At 37.0% G+C, this 18,206-nt stretch overlaps 1 protein-coding gene across 1 annotated transcript; it reads right to left on the bottom strand.

Annotated features, from left to right (window-relative positions):
* Positions 1-7,268: 7,268 nt before the first annotated feature.
* LOC148870358 (uncharacterized) lies at positions 7,269-15,989 on the bottom strand. Its single transcript, XM_088972601.1, has 3 exons — positions 15,490-15,989; positions 14,955-15,376; positions 7,269-8,310 (listed from the first exon to the last, which is right to left on the bottom strand). The coding sequence occupies exons 1-3, from the start codon at positions 15,652-15,654 to the stop codon at positions 7,872-7,874; spliced, it is 1,026 nt and encodes a 341-aa protein (XP_088828727.1). The 5' UTR covers positions 15,655-15,989; the 3' UTR covers positions 7,269-7,871.
* Between the last annotated feature and the right edge of the window lie 2,217 nt (positions 15,990-18,206).

Raw genomic sequence — 18,206 nt, 5'->3', positions numbered from 1 at the left:
TAACACGGGGAGATGCATCGAACAGGTCTCTTATAGATCCTAACGTCTAAATTCATGGTTGGTGGTGGACCTCTCCTCTCCACATATGGGAGATGCATGTCTAATTTACAGTCACCATGAAAGGAACTACTCACATCACACATCATAGAGGTGGGGAAGATGGTCCTGCTCCTAAGTCTTGTTTGGCGTATGACTTATATATAGTTATAGCTATTTTGAGTTGCGTGTATGCTTGCCCGCACATGAGTACATGACATGGTCATGGTGGGGACGTCCCTGCACCCGGACAGCCTGAATTATATCAATACATGGATACACACTCTCTCTCTCTCCTCTGACAAGGACAGTATTCTGTTCTACACTTCTATGCCATCAAAGCCAATGCCCAAATGTGGTTCCTTGAGGTTATGGGAGGCCATGCAGGAATGCACCTTGTCCACGGACATGGGCCTCTGCTACTTGTCACGACACCCTGAAAGATCGGGCCCATCACTAAATGGATTCAACCCTAAACTTAATTGTTGAGATACATTCAAATGCAATGGTGTTGTGGGTCTCAATTGTCTAGAAATTAGACGCATAGACTGATGGGCCGGCCGCCTCCGACCCGCTAACCTAAGAGGATATTTGCCCTTTACCGAATACACGTGCTGGACAGACATACGTTGTCAAGAGTGACCTAATCTATTTAGAGATAGAAAGGGGCACTTATGGTGAAAGTCCAAGAGTATTCGAGCTCCACGTGGCTAATTGCTACAGCTATGGTAGGTAGAAAAATGGTCCTAATGGCTACCTGTCAAAGGATGAAAAGCGAAAGCTATAGTAAGGACATGGGCGCAATTAAACGTTTACCAAATATCAAACAAAAGAAGGATAAAATATAGTATCTAGGAAGATCTGGAAATGGAATCTTACTTTATGGTCATAATTTATTTATTTTATGCTTTTAAAATGGTTCTCCCTCTTTCTACGCACTTATTCATTCTAGTGATTCCCTTTCACTCAAGCCCATTTGTTGCTCTTTTGAGTGAGCAGACACTAATCAACCTGAGAGGCTGGGACCTTGTCCTAGTCAATGCACAGGACTCATTTTGAGATTATTTCATATCTCTGTAACTGGGTAGCTTTTTATTGATGAGGCGTTTGGGCACAGATTATTTCCCCAGAAGAGGATTTTAATGATGTATGACAAAGCCACATAAAAGTGACGTGGCTTTGTTATTCACCATTGATAGAGGGAAGAGTATCATGGTGTGATGGCTCATTGGCTTGTGAGGGACGAGAGAAAAGTCTGGTCAGTGGTCTGGTGAATGAATGGGCATCTAAGCAATTGGAAAGGAAATTTTTTAAAAGAAAAGGACGGAGGGGTCCATTAAATTAAATGGGGACCAATCAGGCAATCACCAATGAAGCACACAAGAAAAGCAGAGGGAGAATGAAAGTTGTTGGGGCGTTGGCAGTGAGCGGTGGTGGCACTGGCAGGGGTTGGTGTGGCACTGGTAAAATTGATTGAAATCTTCTACTTCTAAAGTGGTAAACTGGCAATGAAATGAACATATTCAACCTTCCACTCGCTTAGGAGTTGAGAAAGAAAAGTGAACAACATGGCTGGCTTTACAAGCTTTTGGTATAAAGCTGCTTCTGCATCCTTGTCAGAATGTCGGATCGAGTCTCTCTCTCTCTCTCTGATTTCATCTTTTTCTTAGCCTTCGGTGCCTCGCACCAGCCTGACATGTCCCTCATTTTTAAATCATGGATTGTATTTTTAATTTTTTATCGTTACGCAATAATAGTTAAAGCCATTGTTTTTCCCATCACACCTCCACTGGAGGAATAGGACTTGCTCTATTAGTATTTGACTAGTTACCCCATTACAGTGAAGAGAAGGATCAAAGGAATTTGCCGTTGGGTTCTTTGTCATCGCTTTTCCTTTTCTCATCAAGGGTTTTAAATTTAATTTCGGTAAGCATCAAAGTTTTATCCAAATTTTCAGAATTCTGACCATTTATTGTGTCTGAATTTTTAAATCTATTATTGGAATAATATAGACTAAAATGTTATTAAGAATATTAAATGGGCCACTAGAATATATAAAAAAAAAAAAGATATATACCTCTATTATTTTTTTGATGACAGACCAAGGGTCCAAGTCAATCCATTGCTATCCCATGTCATATTGACCCACTCCAGTCGTCCCATCGAAAATTTAATGATACACCCACCACCACCACCACTACAACTCAATCCAACCTATTTCTTTTCTTCCGGCCTGCTTTTAAGGCAGGGTAAAGGTTCAGATTGGTCAGGTCAGTTTCCTAATTTTGGTTGCCATTATAGAAACCATTTTTATTTATTAACCAAAAGGCAGATGATAATGGAGAACTAATCAGCTAATCAATCAAAATCACAAACAACTGTTGTGTGTGACTTGGATGTTGTCTTATGGATTTGATTGAGAAAACTACTGTTGTTGTTGCTATCCACCAAAGCCCACATTGGACGGTTGTGCAGAGAGGCAGTGGAGGAGTGCCACTACCAGTTTTCCTTTTTCTTTTACCCTTGTTTGGAGCATCTCTCTTTAATATTTCGCCCAACCCAAAGGCCAAAACAACTGGTATATATGTTGGATTGTTGCCCATTTAGGCGCTAGACACCTGCATTTCAATCAAGGAAACTGCTCACCATCCAACCACATGTTGGCCATATGGAGTTAGGTGAACCGGTCGTTTGCTTCATTGAAAAAGCCCAAATATATATATATATATATATATATATAATATATATATATATATATATATTTATTTATTTATTTATTTATTTATTTATTATTTTTATTTATATTTATATATTTTGCCACGTCAACACTTGTTGCTTTTTGAATGTTTCTTTACATCTTTATCATTAAGTTGGTAAGGGGAATGCAAAGACAGGAGAGATGGAGCCCTCTGAGGAGGATAGTTGGGATTGCCTTTTAAGGCTACAACTGTCGGATGGGAACCTTTTGGATGGACTTGGAGGCCCATGTATGAAGAGCAGTTGGGTAGCCTTTAGCCTTACTCTTTAAGGCAAGTAAAAAATTGTGAATGGGGATGACGTGGGTCTTTTTTATAAGACGATGTTGGGCTTTGTTCTGTTTTGATAGGCAGGAAACAAAAATCCCTATTCCCTAGTCCTAGTCCATGGAAAGAGTTACTTTTAGTCTACTTGTTCCATGCAGGGAATCCATTATAAAAATGTAGGAGTAAAAGCGTAAATTATGAGATTGCGCTGCTGTTTGGTAGTCTTCAACTTTGAGTAATTGATTCACTCAAAATAGAAACTGATGTTTCTAGCAGTGGGGAACATGCACATACATAAATTGCTCTCAAAGGCCATAGTTTCCTCTACTTATCTTCACCAATTCTCACTCTTTCAAAAAAGGGCTGATGCCCCACCTCAACTAAATAAGAATAGGTATATATGTATGTATGTATGTGTGTATGTGTATATTTATACACGTATCTCATTCCACTTCTACTTTAAATTCTCTGCAATTGATGTTGAAAAATGGGGTCACTGTAACTTTGGAAGAGAAGCTCTGAGCCGCATCTGAAAATACTGTCTTTAGAACGTTATTTGCCCCCACTGAGTTTGTTGTTGGGTTACAGGTAAATCCATTCTCATGATACAACAGAGCCTTGGACGAGAATCTACAACAAGCAAAGTTGAAGAATCTCTGAAGAAACCTTCTGTGAGACTATAGCAAACTGGACTGAGAGAGAGAGAGAGAGAGAGAGAATGTGAATTTCGAAATTGTGTGTTTTTGGAGTCTGATTCATGTTCCTTAAATAGTTTATGAAGAGGTATAAAGAAAAGGTAAGTGCTGGTTTAGAGAAGGCACCTTGAATAGTCATAAATTCAAACATTGTGACTGTTTAAAAAATAGTTAATAGTTAATGACTGTTAACTTTGAATTGTGCCTCTTGATCACACTCAATCGAATCGTGACCGTTGATATCATCAACGGTGATCAATGGTCAATATCGCACCAAAACCAAAGTCACGATTCGTGAGCCACACGGGTGCGCGCAAAGTGTGCTTCTAAAGCGCCTCATTGCGTCGCACACACGCGTGTGCACGCGTTGCGCGGTATCAAACCCCCATACTCTCCTCTACTATTTATAAGGAGTGTAAATCAAATCTTGTTGAAATACTGAAAACAAAACTTATAATTTTTCAATGTGGGACAAGTTCAAAATTGGGTTTTGCAAGAAAAGCTAATTTTTCAATCGTGTGTATGTGCAATTTCTCATGTAATTGACCAATCAAACCCATTGGAATTAATCTCTTATGAGATTAAAATCCAACAATTGGATTCGGCTGAAGTTATGTTTGGTTTGAAAGAGAAGGAAGGGAAACCTCTTTCTTTTCTACCAAACCAAATACAGTTAGACAGCACCGAACAAGCTGCCTATTAACATTGCTTTGGATTCTTTGTAATATACTTAGCATCAGACCCCATCTTATATTGGAATCTCTCTCTCTCTCTCTTCTTAATTATATTTTGAAAATATCCTCCTCATTATCGACCTCGCAAGTTGATGCTTTCGAAGAATGGTGGAAACAAGGCTTTTAGAGAAAATTTTATTAGATAATTTCAAGTTTTAAAACGAAGATATTTTATTATGGATGAAATTCCATATAATACATCTTTCTTCATTGCAAATTTGCATTGCTTTCCCTTTGAGGAGAAGGAAATGTATTTAATGTTTATGCCAATAATTCATTTCAAGAGGCCTAGAAGGAAACCAGACTTACTTTTGAAAGGGGAAAAATAAATTAAACTTAAGATTTTCATTAATGTATTTATAAAAAATAAACACATAAACACCTTATTTTTTATTCCTCAAAAGTGACAAAAGATGTTTTCCCCCCGAATCTTCAAGATAAATAAATTAATATGATTTATGCTAGCATTTCTATCCCAGTATTTTCTCTATAATATGCAACATCTCAACCCAAAACTTAAATTTCATGAAACCTTTCTGTCATCCATTTCATGTTGCTATGTTTAAACGGATGATGGAGAAAATACTTTCTTAAAGTCAAAACAAATGATACACTAATCAGATGGTCAAAGATATCTCCGATTAAACTGATTTTTGATATATATATATATATATATATATATATATATATATATATATATATAAACCTACCATCGGATGGTAAAGTAATTCTACAAATGGTACCCTAATCAAAATCATCTGATTGAGTCCATACAGTGGTTTTCTTTTTTATTTTATTTTGTTTATTTATTTATTTATTTATTTTTGTTTTTGGCGCCTATTACTTCACACAGGATGCTTTTAATTTTCTTATCATTCCATTGCTTCGCATTGCCTGGTGACATCTCTGTGAACCCAGATTTTCTACTCACTCACTTTTCCTACCCTCTACCTGCCGTGAATTGCAGTCACAGACATCTCTCAATTCATAATGGAGATGTGTGGCTGCAATTCACGGTGGGTAGAGAGTGGGTAGGAGGAAAACCCGTTTGTATCTCCGTGACCTCTATACACATTGCCTAGGAACGAAGAGGGGGCTTGTACAAGGCTTAATCGTCAATCGTCAAAGTCAGAATAGATAACTTCAGCATTGCGCACGGATATCCATCTCATACAGTCATTATATCTTCCACTAAAAGGTCAATAATTGAGAAAGCCCCCCAAAGCCCAAGAGGAGAGGACCCATTTGTTTTCTTGGATAGGATGCAAAGAAGTTGTTCTTGCAAAGATGCTTATTCAATTACTTTGATTCTTTAGATGATCAAGATCAACCACTTCAGTTGCCAAATGCAAGCCTTATTTGTCGACATCTTTGATGCCTAATTCCACCTTGAGAGAGAGAGAGACTCTTTGTGTTGGTGTTGGGACTAGAGATGTTGACTATAGGTTTGCACGCACTTTTCCAATTCACTCGTGGGGTGGGTTGTGTCATTGGCCTGTCCTATGTTCAAAAGCCCAGATCTGCTGAAAGCAAAAAGTGTGAACACACACAGAGCACGGCATCCAGCTTTATGTAATGTGATTTATGGGTTCGTCTTGCTTTAAAGCAAAAAAGTGTATCAAGTGTGAACACATAGAGACGGAGAGCAGGAGGGCACGGCCAATTGATTTTTCATACTAAAATCAATTGGCCTAGCCTATTGCGTCACAAAATACATGAGAATTCAAATGATCTCTTCGCTTGTCTGGCATGCATGCACCAGAAATCCACCATTGCTAAGCTTTGATCTTAAATTTATTTATTTTCCTGAATTGTTTTTTCCAATTTCAACTTGTTGGCCGTCAAACCTTTTATAAATCTCTTGATATGATGAAGAATGTAAGATTTCTTATTAACTTCACTACAGAAGCTGGCGCTATCATCAAGCAAATCAAGGAGATTAACAATGCTGACTTGCACTTGTTTAAAGTTTAAACAAAGGCGCATTACATCCTTAAAACGCAAAATAGATACTTGCACACCGATTACTCGTCACTTGTGCTGTTTTAGGCAAGGTTCAAAAACACTTCCAGCATATCGGGCAGTATCAATAACTTTTTTTTTTTAATCTGGTTTAGAAGGGCTGGTTTAAGGTCCATCCACCCTCTGAACCGGTCGAGACCCCGAGAAACAGGGGTGGCTACATAATTGTGTGCTGATTTTAAGTTGCCAACAAATCGGTCCCATTAATTGAAATGGCTACATACTGGGTGCTACATCAGAAACGCTTCATGTGAGGGTCTTGACCTGAAACCATTAAAACAGTTTGGGCAGCTAAATTAACAAATGCTTTAACTTTTAAGCCTTTTCCAGACCATAATCACCCTAGTTCCGGAATGGTATCCAAGAGGCACACCATTATGGTACTTCTCACTTATAAAATTGGAACTAGAACTTCACACACAATTATGTACTTTCTATTGCTGAAAGAAAATCCTCAAATTTTGCAAAAAAAAAAAAAAAACAGCAAGTTACGTGCCAAACTAGGCATGGAATTCAGATCTATTTTCAGGCATTTTGTCAAGCTCATCTGGTTTCTGCAACTACAGCATTTCATTCCTTCACCTCTGAGAGCATTGTAATACTTGATACCAATATTTAGAACAGCAAAAGCCTAACTAGATTTGAGCCACGGCTGTATGGAGGGCACATTACTAATGCAGATTTCCTAAGATCATGTTCACCACTACTATGTTAGACCAAGCCAGAGCAATTTGCTGCAAATAATGCAGTCATCAAACTGTAGTGAAAAGATATTAACAGAATCTATTCTTGAATTGAAGCGGTTTTTAAATTAATATACACTAGAAGCAACCCAAAAAAGAAACACTGGATTAGTCATAAACAGTCATGGCAACAATCCAGAACTTTTCCCCATGAATTTCATATGACCACTTTACCAATTCAGTCCAGTACCATAAACTAAGTAAATTTGAAGCAGGGCATGAACATAGAGTTGATCTAGCTCTGGAGCGACTTTGCCCAGTTACTCAGAAACTATAGCCTTCCATTTCTTTTCGGCATCATGTCCTTTGCATTAAAAGCCACATAAAATCTAAAACTCCAACCCACCCCCAAAAATAAATAAATGAACAAAATAAATTGTCTTGCCAGTTGCCACTATGTTGATGAGAAGATATGCAATAATACTAGGCAATTGAAGAAGACAGCCCATGCATCAAAGAGAGAATATGTATATATATGGACATATACTGAAGCTCCACAACTATTGCTCCCATGAAATCCAAGTAAAAGCACAGTGCCTAAACTTCCGTACCTGAAAACACCAGCAAAAAAGGAAATTCTAGAGAACTTACATGAGGAAAGAGAGCTACTAATATTATTCATGAAGTCAACAACCGTTTGATGCCCGTCTTCTGCTCAGGTGTAAGTCGGCTGGGGAACTTGATGTTGAACTTAATTCTCAAGTTCCCTTTCTTGGTAGGCTCCTTTGGAATCGGCATTCCCTCCCCTTTAACAACTTCTTCATAGCTGGGGCTGATGACAGAGTTGATGGGGATGGTCAAACTCCGTCCATCCAGGGTCGTCAACTGTACTGTGTAACCTGTCAGAGCTTCAACAAGAGATATTTTCTGTGTGACAATTAGATCATTGCCATCCCTCTTGAAGACACTATGTGGCCTCTCATCAATGATAAAGACCAGGTCTGAAGGTATCAGACCTCTCTGTTCATTACCCTTCTCTGGAAAAGTGATTTTTGTCCCTTTCTTCCAGCCTGGCTTGATCTCTATTGTCAGAATTTCCTCTAGGGTTGTGGGTCTCCTGTAAAAACAAAATAATGAAGAACCAAAAAATGAATGGTTGTCACCAAGAAATGATGAGCCTATGAACTGCATTGTTCTTGACTTCTCTCAGTTTGGCCTTCACACTTTATTGTCTATTTCTGTCACAGTTCAGGAATTTGGGGCTATGATGCTTGGACCAGGATTGGTAATGAACTGACCTCAATTGTAATCAAATCGTTGGCCAACACCAAGTTTATAAAGTATGCAACAAAAAACAGGACAACGAATTCCATGTATAGGCAGATTTAGCTTATAATATTAGGAAGTCTCTTCCTTAATATTTTCCTTTTTTTTCTAATGAGAAGTAAAATTCACTAAAAAAGGATTCAAGAAAAGTACATAAGATTAAAAGAACTGTGGAAATGAACATTTTAGCAGTAGATAACAAAGAGTACAACATTGAAACTGCTCTTCTTAGAACTGTGTCCTCTTTAGTTGATTTGTTATAAAAAATTGTAGACTCCATCTGGACAGTCCAAATAACAGCTGCCAGATGGCTCTCCAGGTTGTCTTCCCCCTCTTATTCAGGACTTCAATATACTTCAATATACCATTATTCAAAAAAATCCTTAATAAGTCCTAGGGAAAAACCAGCATACCTTCAGAGGGGAAAAGAGAGAGAAAGAGAGGGCTAAGGAAAAAAAAACCAGATCTTCTTACTGCTTAGGCAGTGAATGAAGAGGTGATCATCAGACTCTCAAACATGCTCATGGAACATGTGCCAGTGATGGAAATTTTCAAGCCTCTTCTGACGAGGTTCCCCTTTGCAAGTCAATTTTTTTTAAACAGCAGTCCAAATCATGATGGAAATTGATGATGAGACCCCAGGATTCCACACAACCTTGAAGGGGTATTGCTACTTGGATTGTCACTTTGGAGGTTCAATAAAAGAGACAATGCCTGTTCGAATACCCAGTCATGGAGGTGTATGCAAAACTTAGGAACCCACATCGCCTTATTGGTCACTAATTCATAGAAATGCAACACTCATTCCTAGTTGTCTTCAACCAGAGCAAATAGATATGAAAAAAAGGATTTCAACAGTGTTGCATGGACCTTCCTAAATGGATGACATGTCCGTGTGAGACATGCATCTTAGTCCAACACTACAGGATTCTTAAGGACACTTCTATTTCTATATGACATTTCTTTTTATCTCTGTCTTGCCTAACATAAATGAACAGCTAATGTACAAGACCAATGACATTTTTCATTTCAAATATTACTTAATACTTAGTACTTAGTAACAGAGACAACATTTTTTGCAGGTATATAATGTTAGAAATAAAAAAATATGAACTATTTTAATAGTACATGGTTTCCAGAGATGTATCCGTGAGTCCATTTTTTTTCTCATCTTGCTGATTCAGACCCTTGGATATGACATTGGATTCTGACTCCTGTGTTGTCCATGCAAAATTGGATTTCAAAAGTCTATGATCACACCAAGCATCCCACCAAAATGTAATTTCAGAATCAGAACCATCATCCACCTTTATACATACTACCCAAGATGAAGGAATCAAAAAAATTGCCAATTCCTTCAAGAGCCTAATAACCATAGGTAGATTACAGCTAGGTCCCACCCACCATTTCTTAGCCCAAGTCCTCTACCAGCTCCTAGTTTCGGTACTAGCTCTCTTCCCTAAGGATTGCCTCCATTTTATTAGTAGATCCTAGTATTTGTAAACAGAAAATTTTCCATAGAACAAAATACAACCCCCTCAAAGACTCACCTAGAATAAAAAGGAGGAAATAGGAGCTAGGATAAGAACAAAGCTCAGGACACCACTTATCAAGAAAAAGAAAGCTCAGAACACTTTTTTTTTAATGTGGAAACCATATAATGTGCTCCCATCTAGCATCCATCTGGAACACCAATAATTTTTTTATTATTTATTTATTTTTATTAGCAATAGTATGTTGTATTAAAGTATGAGCACGAAAGATACAAAGGCCCACTACTCAATACATAAAACAACGCCAATGTTACCCAATAGTCATAGCTGGGTTCCTTATACCATGGTTAGCATTTAGCAATATTCCCAAAACTTGCCAACTATTTCCCACAAAGTTTCCCATTTTAAGGGATTCCAAGTATCTATCAACAGGATTCTCATAATCATATAATTTATAAGAAAATTGACAATACTTCTACTAAACAATCCATATGTTGATATTTAGGAAATATCACAAGAGAGAGAGAGAGAGAGACTGGGATTTTACATTAAGAGAGGTCTATATTTCCCCTTCAAACCAAGACCAACGAATCTGGAAGCTCCATCCAGCCGGTAAGTTCACAACTAATTCCTTTTTCAAAGCCTTGGTAATGGGTGACACAAACTATGGGTTCCCTTATAGAAGAGTTTGGATTGCCCACATACCCTCTAGAGTCTCTTTTTTTTTTTTTTTTGTGTGTGTGTGTGTGTGGAGGGGAGCTTGCTTGAGAAAAATAAACACCTGTGATCTATTACAGAAAAAGCACAAAGGAAGGTTGTACATTTCTCCCCATGTCTGTATCCTTTGTTTCAGTAATGGTTAGTCGGCAGATCATCTCCATTGCTCAGTAACAAGGAAGATATGGCTTTACTTAATTAACCTAGTAGGGTAGAGCTGGGTTTACCCAGAACACATAGAAGATTTCTTAAGACAATGGCAAGGTAGCTCAAGAAGTAATGTGGGATGTTTGGGAAGAAAGAAACAGTCGCATTTTCGATAGTAAAGCTAGATCACTTGGAGACTTAATCTCTCATATAATAATATACTTGTGCAATCAGTGGGTGCAGAATTCGGAAAGCTTCAAAGGAATATCCATGAATATGCTTCAACAGAATGTAGTGGAAGTGTTATTCTCCTCTCCCAGTCCTTCAAGAGGAAAGAGCCTCCCTCATCAAAGGGAGAAGGAAGTGACTTTATATTTTGATGGAAGTGCTACTGGAATTCTGGGAATAGCAGGAATTGGTGGTGTGTTTAAGAGAAGGGACGGTCACCCTATGTGGATCTTTAGTGGACCAATTGGGGTTGCAGATTCCACAACGGCAGAAATTTTAGCTGCTTTAACAGGGCTCCGTACCACGAGAGACCTAGGTTTCACTGATCTAACAATCAAAGGAGACTCCAGAAACACAATAAAGTGGTTAGGGGAGAGGGAAGGAGGTCCTTGGAGACTGGACCACTATTTAAATGAGGCTATAGATCTGTTAAATTCCTTATCTCTAAACCTTTGCTGGATTCCTAGGGAATTAAGCTCTGTAGCTGATAGTTTGGCTAAATCTGGTACACACAGGGATTTTTTGTACAGTGATAGAAATATGCCTTTGTAACCTGTGTGTACCCTAATTGTACATTATCTCATTACTCTCTGTTTTCTCAATCAAGATAACCTCTTTTCTCAAAAAACATTATAAGCTTGTCAAACTCTAACCTCAGAAAAGTCATCCTTTATCCTTTTGTTTGATGGGCTGGTCCATTCAACCCAAATGATCAAACTGGTGAACCATTGCCCATGCCAAAAAACAGGGTTAACCTCCTGTGCAGGTTTTAAAACATTGAGATTCACTGATATTTTAATCAAATCAGATTTGAACCGAATATCCAGATATGTAATCAAATTGAATTCAAATCTATGTTTTACATATCCATTCAATGTCTAATCAACTCCGGATCTTTATCAGATCAGATTCAGATATATTCCTTATCCGAAGTCAATCCAATCAGTTTGCATCCCTACCTGGATAAGGGAGAAGGGTTGTTTTAGGTTGGCAGCTGGCATTAAAACTTTTGCCAGACTTTCATAAACAATAATAATATTTTTGTTATCATTAAAAACATTAAAAAAACATTATAATTGCTCTGTTACGTATATTGTAAATTCAAAGGAGTGAAAGTGGAATACCCCAATCAATACCCACCTTTGCCACCATATTTTCTTAAATAGCAATCATGGATACAAGATAAAAGGAAACTTTGTTGCATTTAAATTCTGATAGCCAAATACCTAATATGCACCTAGTATACCTGTATTGTGCATAATAGACACATACATGGCAGTAGACACTGCATGGTCACTTCTAGAGTATATTTTGTAGTGTTAATACTAAACCATTGCGTATATTTTAACAAACTATACTATTAAAAATATTTGTATCTATTAGAAGTTTAACAAAATTTGGCAAGATGTAAATTTATACTATACTACTATTAAAAGTATGAATGACAGTGTGACTTTTATTTGACTCAAATACCCCTATTTTTTAAATTGGTTCCTCTCTAATTGTGAGGGTAGAAAATGTAATTAAACTATTACTTTTCACCCCATTTAAGATCCTCTAATTAAGTCTTATATTTAACATATTAACTCCCATCATCTTTCATTGAATGCTATTATTGACTAAAATACCCTTATCATTTAATTTAGTCCCTCTCTCACTGTGAGGGAAAAAAATGTAATTTAAACTACTTTTTACCTCATTCAATTCCCTCTCATTAAGTCTTATATTTAAAGTATTAATTCCCATTCTCTCTTATGAAATCCTATAATTGTACTAATTTTTTCACTAATAAATTCTATCATTATTAAATCTCATGTTTAAAACCAACCCAAAAATGACATTGTTCTTCCATCTTGATGGTGGGCATGTAATTCTACCATCCAAGTCAAATGGGCCAACCCATGATGCCATAGTTAAATAATAAAACTTTCTAAATGAAAATAAATGCAAAAGAATACAGAAAATTTGTAGAAATTTGGGCACATCTCTAATATTTTATATCAATCATATTAAAAAACACATATTGTTTTTATTGATGCTAGAAATGAAATACAAAATTTGAAAACCATCCAAAAAGTGAAATTGTGTTTCTAATTGACAGTGGGTCAACAATTCAACCTTTTGGGTCAAATGTGTTAATCCTTGATATTATAATTGAATAATAAAAATTTTAAAAAATGATAACAGCACAAAAATGAAAAAATACAGAAATTCACTAATATTTTATATTAGTCATATTAAACAAAAATAAGTGTGATAAAAAATAATTGTTTATTACTGATGATGAAAATGAAATACAAAATACAAAGCTGATGCAAAAATTAAATTGTTTTCCTATTTGGTAGAAGGTCAGCAACCTAACCTTTTGTGACAAATGTGTCAGCCTTGATATCATAATTACATAAAAAATAAAATAAAGAACGCGAAAAAATGTGAAAAAAGCAGAAATTTTGTAGAAAAACATTTGGGCACATCTCTAATATTATATATCCATCAAAACAAAAAATAAAAACAATTGTATAAAAATTTGGTGGTAGGTCAATAGTTCAACCTTTTAGCTCAAATGTGTTATCAATTGGGCACATCTCTAATATCATATATTCATCATATTAAACAAAAATAAGAATTATCTTTTATACACAAAAATATAAAAAAAATGTTGAAAATTTTGGAAACATATTATTATCATCATCGTCATCACTATCTAAAATTGCCACGTAAAAAGCAAGTGCTCACTTACTAATATTGAGAAATGATACTTGACTTCATGAGCTATATATAAACATGATATAAGCATACATGGGATACCCCCACCAAGATTCATGTCTTGGATCCCAGGAAATGAGGAGTCACATCCCCATTTCCTATATCCTCCACGTGACTAAAGTAGGGTAGGTTGTATAGGGAAGCAACCTACTTGACCCAATCAAGAACTCTTTTCCGTATCTAGTCATTTAAGATAATCCTAAATTACTAAATGAATAAAGGATCTAAACCCTACTTGATCATTATGAGGCTATCCTGATGTGTACTTCAGGTGTAGAAGAATTGAAGAAACAGAGATGCTTCTAATATAGCAAAAGCCTTCGCTGGCTTTTCAAAAATAAAAAAATAAGAAAGCAAATAATGTTTACTAGAATTGTTATCCATAACACTACTAATGCCCTAATCACCATAAATGACGAAGGATGTGTAATTAAAAAAATTAAGAACAAACCCAGGCTCCACATAATGTTCCTATTGTTATATTTAAATCATTCATAACACTAAGCATGCCTCCAGGATGCATGACTAGTAAAGCTTGGTTTCAATTCAGGCATCATGATTCAGTGACACCTACCAAGTTCCAAGTTTGAATCATAAATATAGAAGCCCAAGTTTAAGTCTAAGTATACTTCTGAAAAGGAATAAAAGCTGCCATGCAGATCATTTAGGAATATATCTGGTATGATCAAAGAATATCAGCTCAATAGCTCTGCTATCAAATAATCCAGATCCCCTTCAAATTTTCCATTAGTTTCTAACATTATGGATATATAAGATCTTGTTCCAAAACAAATAAAAGAAGGAAAGAAATTATGACAAATATTTAAACATAGAAGGCCGGGACAACCACATAATCTAAATCGGCACTAAAATTTATCAGCACCTCATTTTCCTTCTCTAGGATCATAAGAAATACTGACAATATCAAAATGATCGTTTGAAGAAACCCATGCAAATATAAATGCAAGGTCATTTCAATTTAGTTCAAATTTAATGTTTAAGTCATATCAATTCATGTAGAGATATAGGGAACACGTACATTATGAATCCAACGAAGAGTAAAAGAACAAGAAAAGAAACTCACCCACTAGAGTCAGCCACATCCCTCGAAATCTTCATTTTCTTGGTCGTTCCCTTGTACAAATCCTCCAAACTACAAGTAAGTGTCCGCTCAATTGGCGCTGCTTTGCGGGGTGCAGTAGCAGAACCTTCTCCTCCTCCGCCCCTAAATGAAGCAAAAATGTCATCACCAAACATGCTCCTCGGAAAACTCGAGCCACCGGCACGCGACCCTCCCATGTCTCCCATCCCTCCGAATGGACTAGAAAAGCCAAAAAACTCAGAGAATATATCGTCGGCGCTTCTCGGATTAAACCGAAACGTCGTGGAGCCACCGGCATCCGACATGCCAGAGAACCCACCTGCACCTGGGGGTGGGACCTGACCTTTCAGACCTTCTTCGCCGTACTGGTCGTAGACCGCCCGCTTTTGGGGGTCACTTAGAACCTTGAGAAACAAATAAGCAATTAAATTAAATATCAAATAAATAGAAGAGAGAGGGATACGAGTTGCAGAAAAAGCAAAAGGAAGAACGAAAGAGATTAAGAATTGAGAATTACATCGTAAGCTTCCGAGATTTGTTTGAATTTGGCTTCTGCTTCTTTCTTATTGTTAGGGTTCTTATCCGGGTGCCATTTCATGGCGAGTTTCCTATAAGCTTTTTTCAAGTCATCTTCCTTGGCGTTTCGGTCTACCTGTAAAACCTTGTAGTAATCCACCCCCATCTCCACTCCCTCTGGTATCTCTCCGTCCCTGCGTCTGTTTTATTACCTTATCTGAGTTTTTGGCCGGCTAGGTGAGACGACTGGAGTCTGAAGCGACTAGCGACTAGCGTGTAGCGAGCGAAGGGCCACGGGGAAGGGAAGCCTGAAGCCTGATTCGTGAATCGGGGTTTAGAGTTAGAGATGGGCCTGCGGACTCTGTTTAGGCCCATATGAGCTACCAAGCCAAGCCCTAAACAAAATGGCCCATTATAAGCTCAACTCAAGCTGGATGGGATTGGGTTGGGATGTCTGGTGTCTCGTTGTCTCATTTCACTCTCACAGGCTAGAGGCTATATCGTATTAAATTGGCCTTTTCGTGTTCTAGGCTTCTATAGCACCGTTTATTTTGTCGTGTAGTGGCCCATGGGATCTGCTTATAAGTTACAAGATGGAATGAACCGCACGACTGTAGTCTCTAGATACGGTATGACAACCATCGGATTTCCATAGAATAGTACAGTTGTACGTGGAATCTTTCCTCTGGTGGGTGGGGTCTACAGTTGCACGTGTAGTTCTTTAGGATGTGTTTGGCATGCTTTCAAATAAATTAATTCCGATGAAAATTTTTGTCATTCTAAGAATAATTTCCAAAGATTTCCCACCAAACATTACTTGTATTTCATTCCATTCCATTCCAGCGGAATGTAGCTCGGCTCACATCGCAAACCCAAAAGGCAAAAGGCTATCACGGGAATGCCCTCCCAAACAGGTCTCTAAATATCCACACATATTATTGAGATCATGCAAAACTATTAATGCGTATTCTATATGATTTGCCGGTTCCTCCTCTACTAGATTAGTTCCCCCGTAACCATGGGTATGTTTATTTCTAAATTATATTTTTAGCTGTGTAGCCCCACAACGTCCCACCGTGTATTGAGAATATCTCCTGATGATGATACCAGAAGTGATAATGTTATTATCGGGAGATGTTCATAATACATGGTGGGGATGTTCTGTGGGATGTTGTGGGGGGCAATTTGGTGGGGGGCATATTTGAACTCTTATGCAGTTTCTAATGAGGCATACAATATTCCTAAGTATGTAGATTTTCTGTTGTATTGTTTTAGGTTGTATTTGGTTTCATAGGTGTTTATCGACAAAATGTCACATAGACATTGGCGTTTATTGTATATAAAGCAAAATAAATCAATTGTTTAGTTTCACTGTTTATGATCAAATAAATGATAGAAAACTGAAACGTTTTGATTTTTGTGCATGGAACATTTGGGAAAACGTCAAATTCTTGTTTCCCCCAATGCCCTAATGTTTCTTGAAACCAAATGCTAATGTGTCACACTTTAATGGGTATTAATCTAAGGTGGAGAGTAAAAAAACATTTAAATTAAAACCCAACCAAACAACAAAAACAGGAAACATTTAAAATAAAAAATGCTTAAAGTGAAAAAAGTATAAATAAACTTTTAAAGTAAAAAAGTACAAATAAATGGCCTATCCATAAATGACCATGAAACCAAACACATATTTAGTGTTACCTTCAACCAAAATTCCTCTTTGCTCTTGGCCCTAACTTGACAATAATTTTAAAGGACTAAAGTAGGCAGGTTACATCAAATTCTAAGCCAATTCATGCCCAATCCTAGGATTTGAACTTTAGGTTTAAACAATGGCGGATCTATGTAGAAGCCAGTAGGCAGTTGCCCCAACTTAAATTTGAAACTACTTTATATGTATATGAAGAAGTTTAATTTTTTTTTTTACAATTGCCCCTACTCAAATAAAATAGTAGGGGATCAAATTTTCTTAAATGAGATATTTTTTTCATGCTTTTAAAAGTCCTCAGAGGTGAATCCACAGGTGTGCCCCCACTGATCAAAGGTCTTGGAACCGCCACTAGATTTAAATTCATCCAACTCAAGATTGAAGCCTAAGTTTGCCAATCCAGATCTTCGGCATGTGCCGGGTAATTGAGAAAACTTTGGCTGTTCATGCTTGACAGTTTTGAGTTGTTAGCAGAGTTTAACACTTGAACTCCCCGACAAATCGGCAATGCATCCAGCAATGATACTATTACAAGAAAATCTGTATGAACTAATGTATCGCATTGTGAGAGACCTACATTTATGGGTTCGATTACGATGACTGAAAGACATGATACCGGAAAAACTTATGACCAATCAACCAACATCATAAAAATAATAACCAATCAAGTGAGTTTTCATCAAACAGCAGATTTTGATTGGTCAAAACCTTTCAAAATTATTTCAACTTAGAAGACAATCGTTAACACATTATATTACATATACGAGATAAAATTACACTTCATAAATTTTTTAGGCTAGAAAACTTACAGCAAAGTTCTTAACAGACTATGCTGAAGCGGAACACAAATTTAGGAACTATGCTCGAGGCAAAAGGAAGAACAAACTCTATGCACTCAAAACACTCAACCTTACTATAGGAGATTATTTAGAACTTTAAACATAATACATAGGTACTTGAAACCAAATGCCCCTTCCTTCCCCTCTCGGCTCTTTATATCATGGTTTTTA

The sequence above is a fragment of the Nelumbo lutea genome, chromosome 2 (assembly GCF_056320005.1).
Source record: "Nelumbo lutea isolate HS-2025 chromosome 2, American lotus-T2T, whole genome shotgun sequence".
Lineage (NCBI taxonomy): Eukaryota > Viridiplantae > Streptophyta > Magnoliopsida > Proteales > Nelumbonaceae > Nelumbo > Nelumbo lutea.
Note: the sequence above shows the minus strand (reverse complement) of the source record. Positions and strands in the feature narration are given on the sequence as shown.

Bases quoted from the DNA above. Each gene is read 5' to 3' on its own strand.
- LOC148870358 (XM_088972601.1), bottom strand. From the start codon at position 15,654: ATGGGGGTGGATTACTACAAGGTTTTACAGGTAGACCGAAACGCCAAG. The intron at 15,377-15,489 runs GTAATTCTCAAT...TTGTTTCTCAAG, and splicing joins AAATCTCGGAAGCTTACGAT to GTTCTAAGTGACCCCCAAAA. The intron at 8,311-14,954 runs GTGAGTTTCTTT...TTGTTTTTACAG, and splicing joins GATGTGGCTGACTCTAGTGG to GAGACCCACAACCCTAGAGG.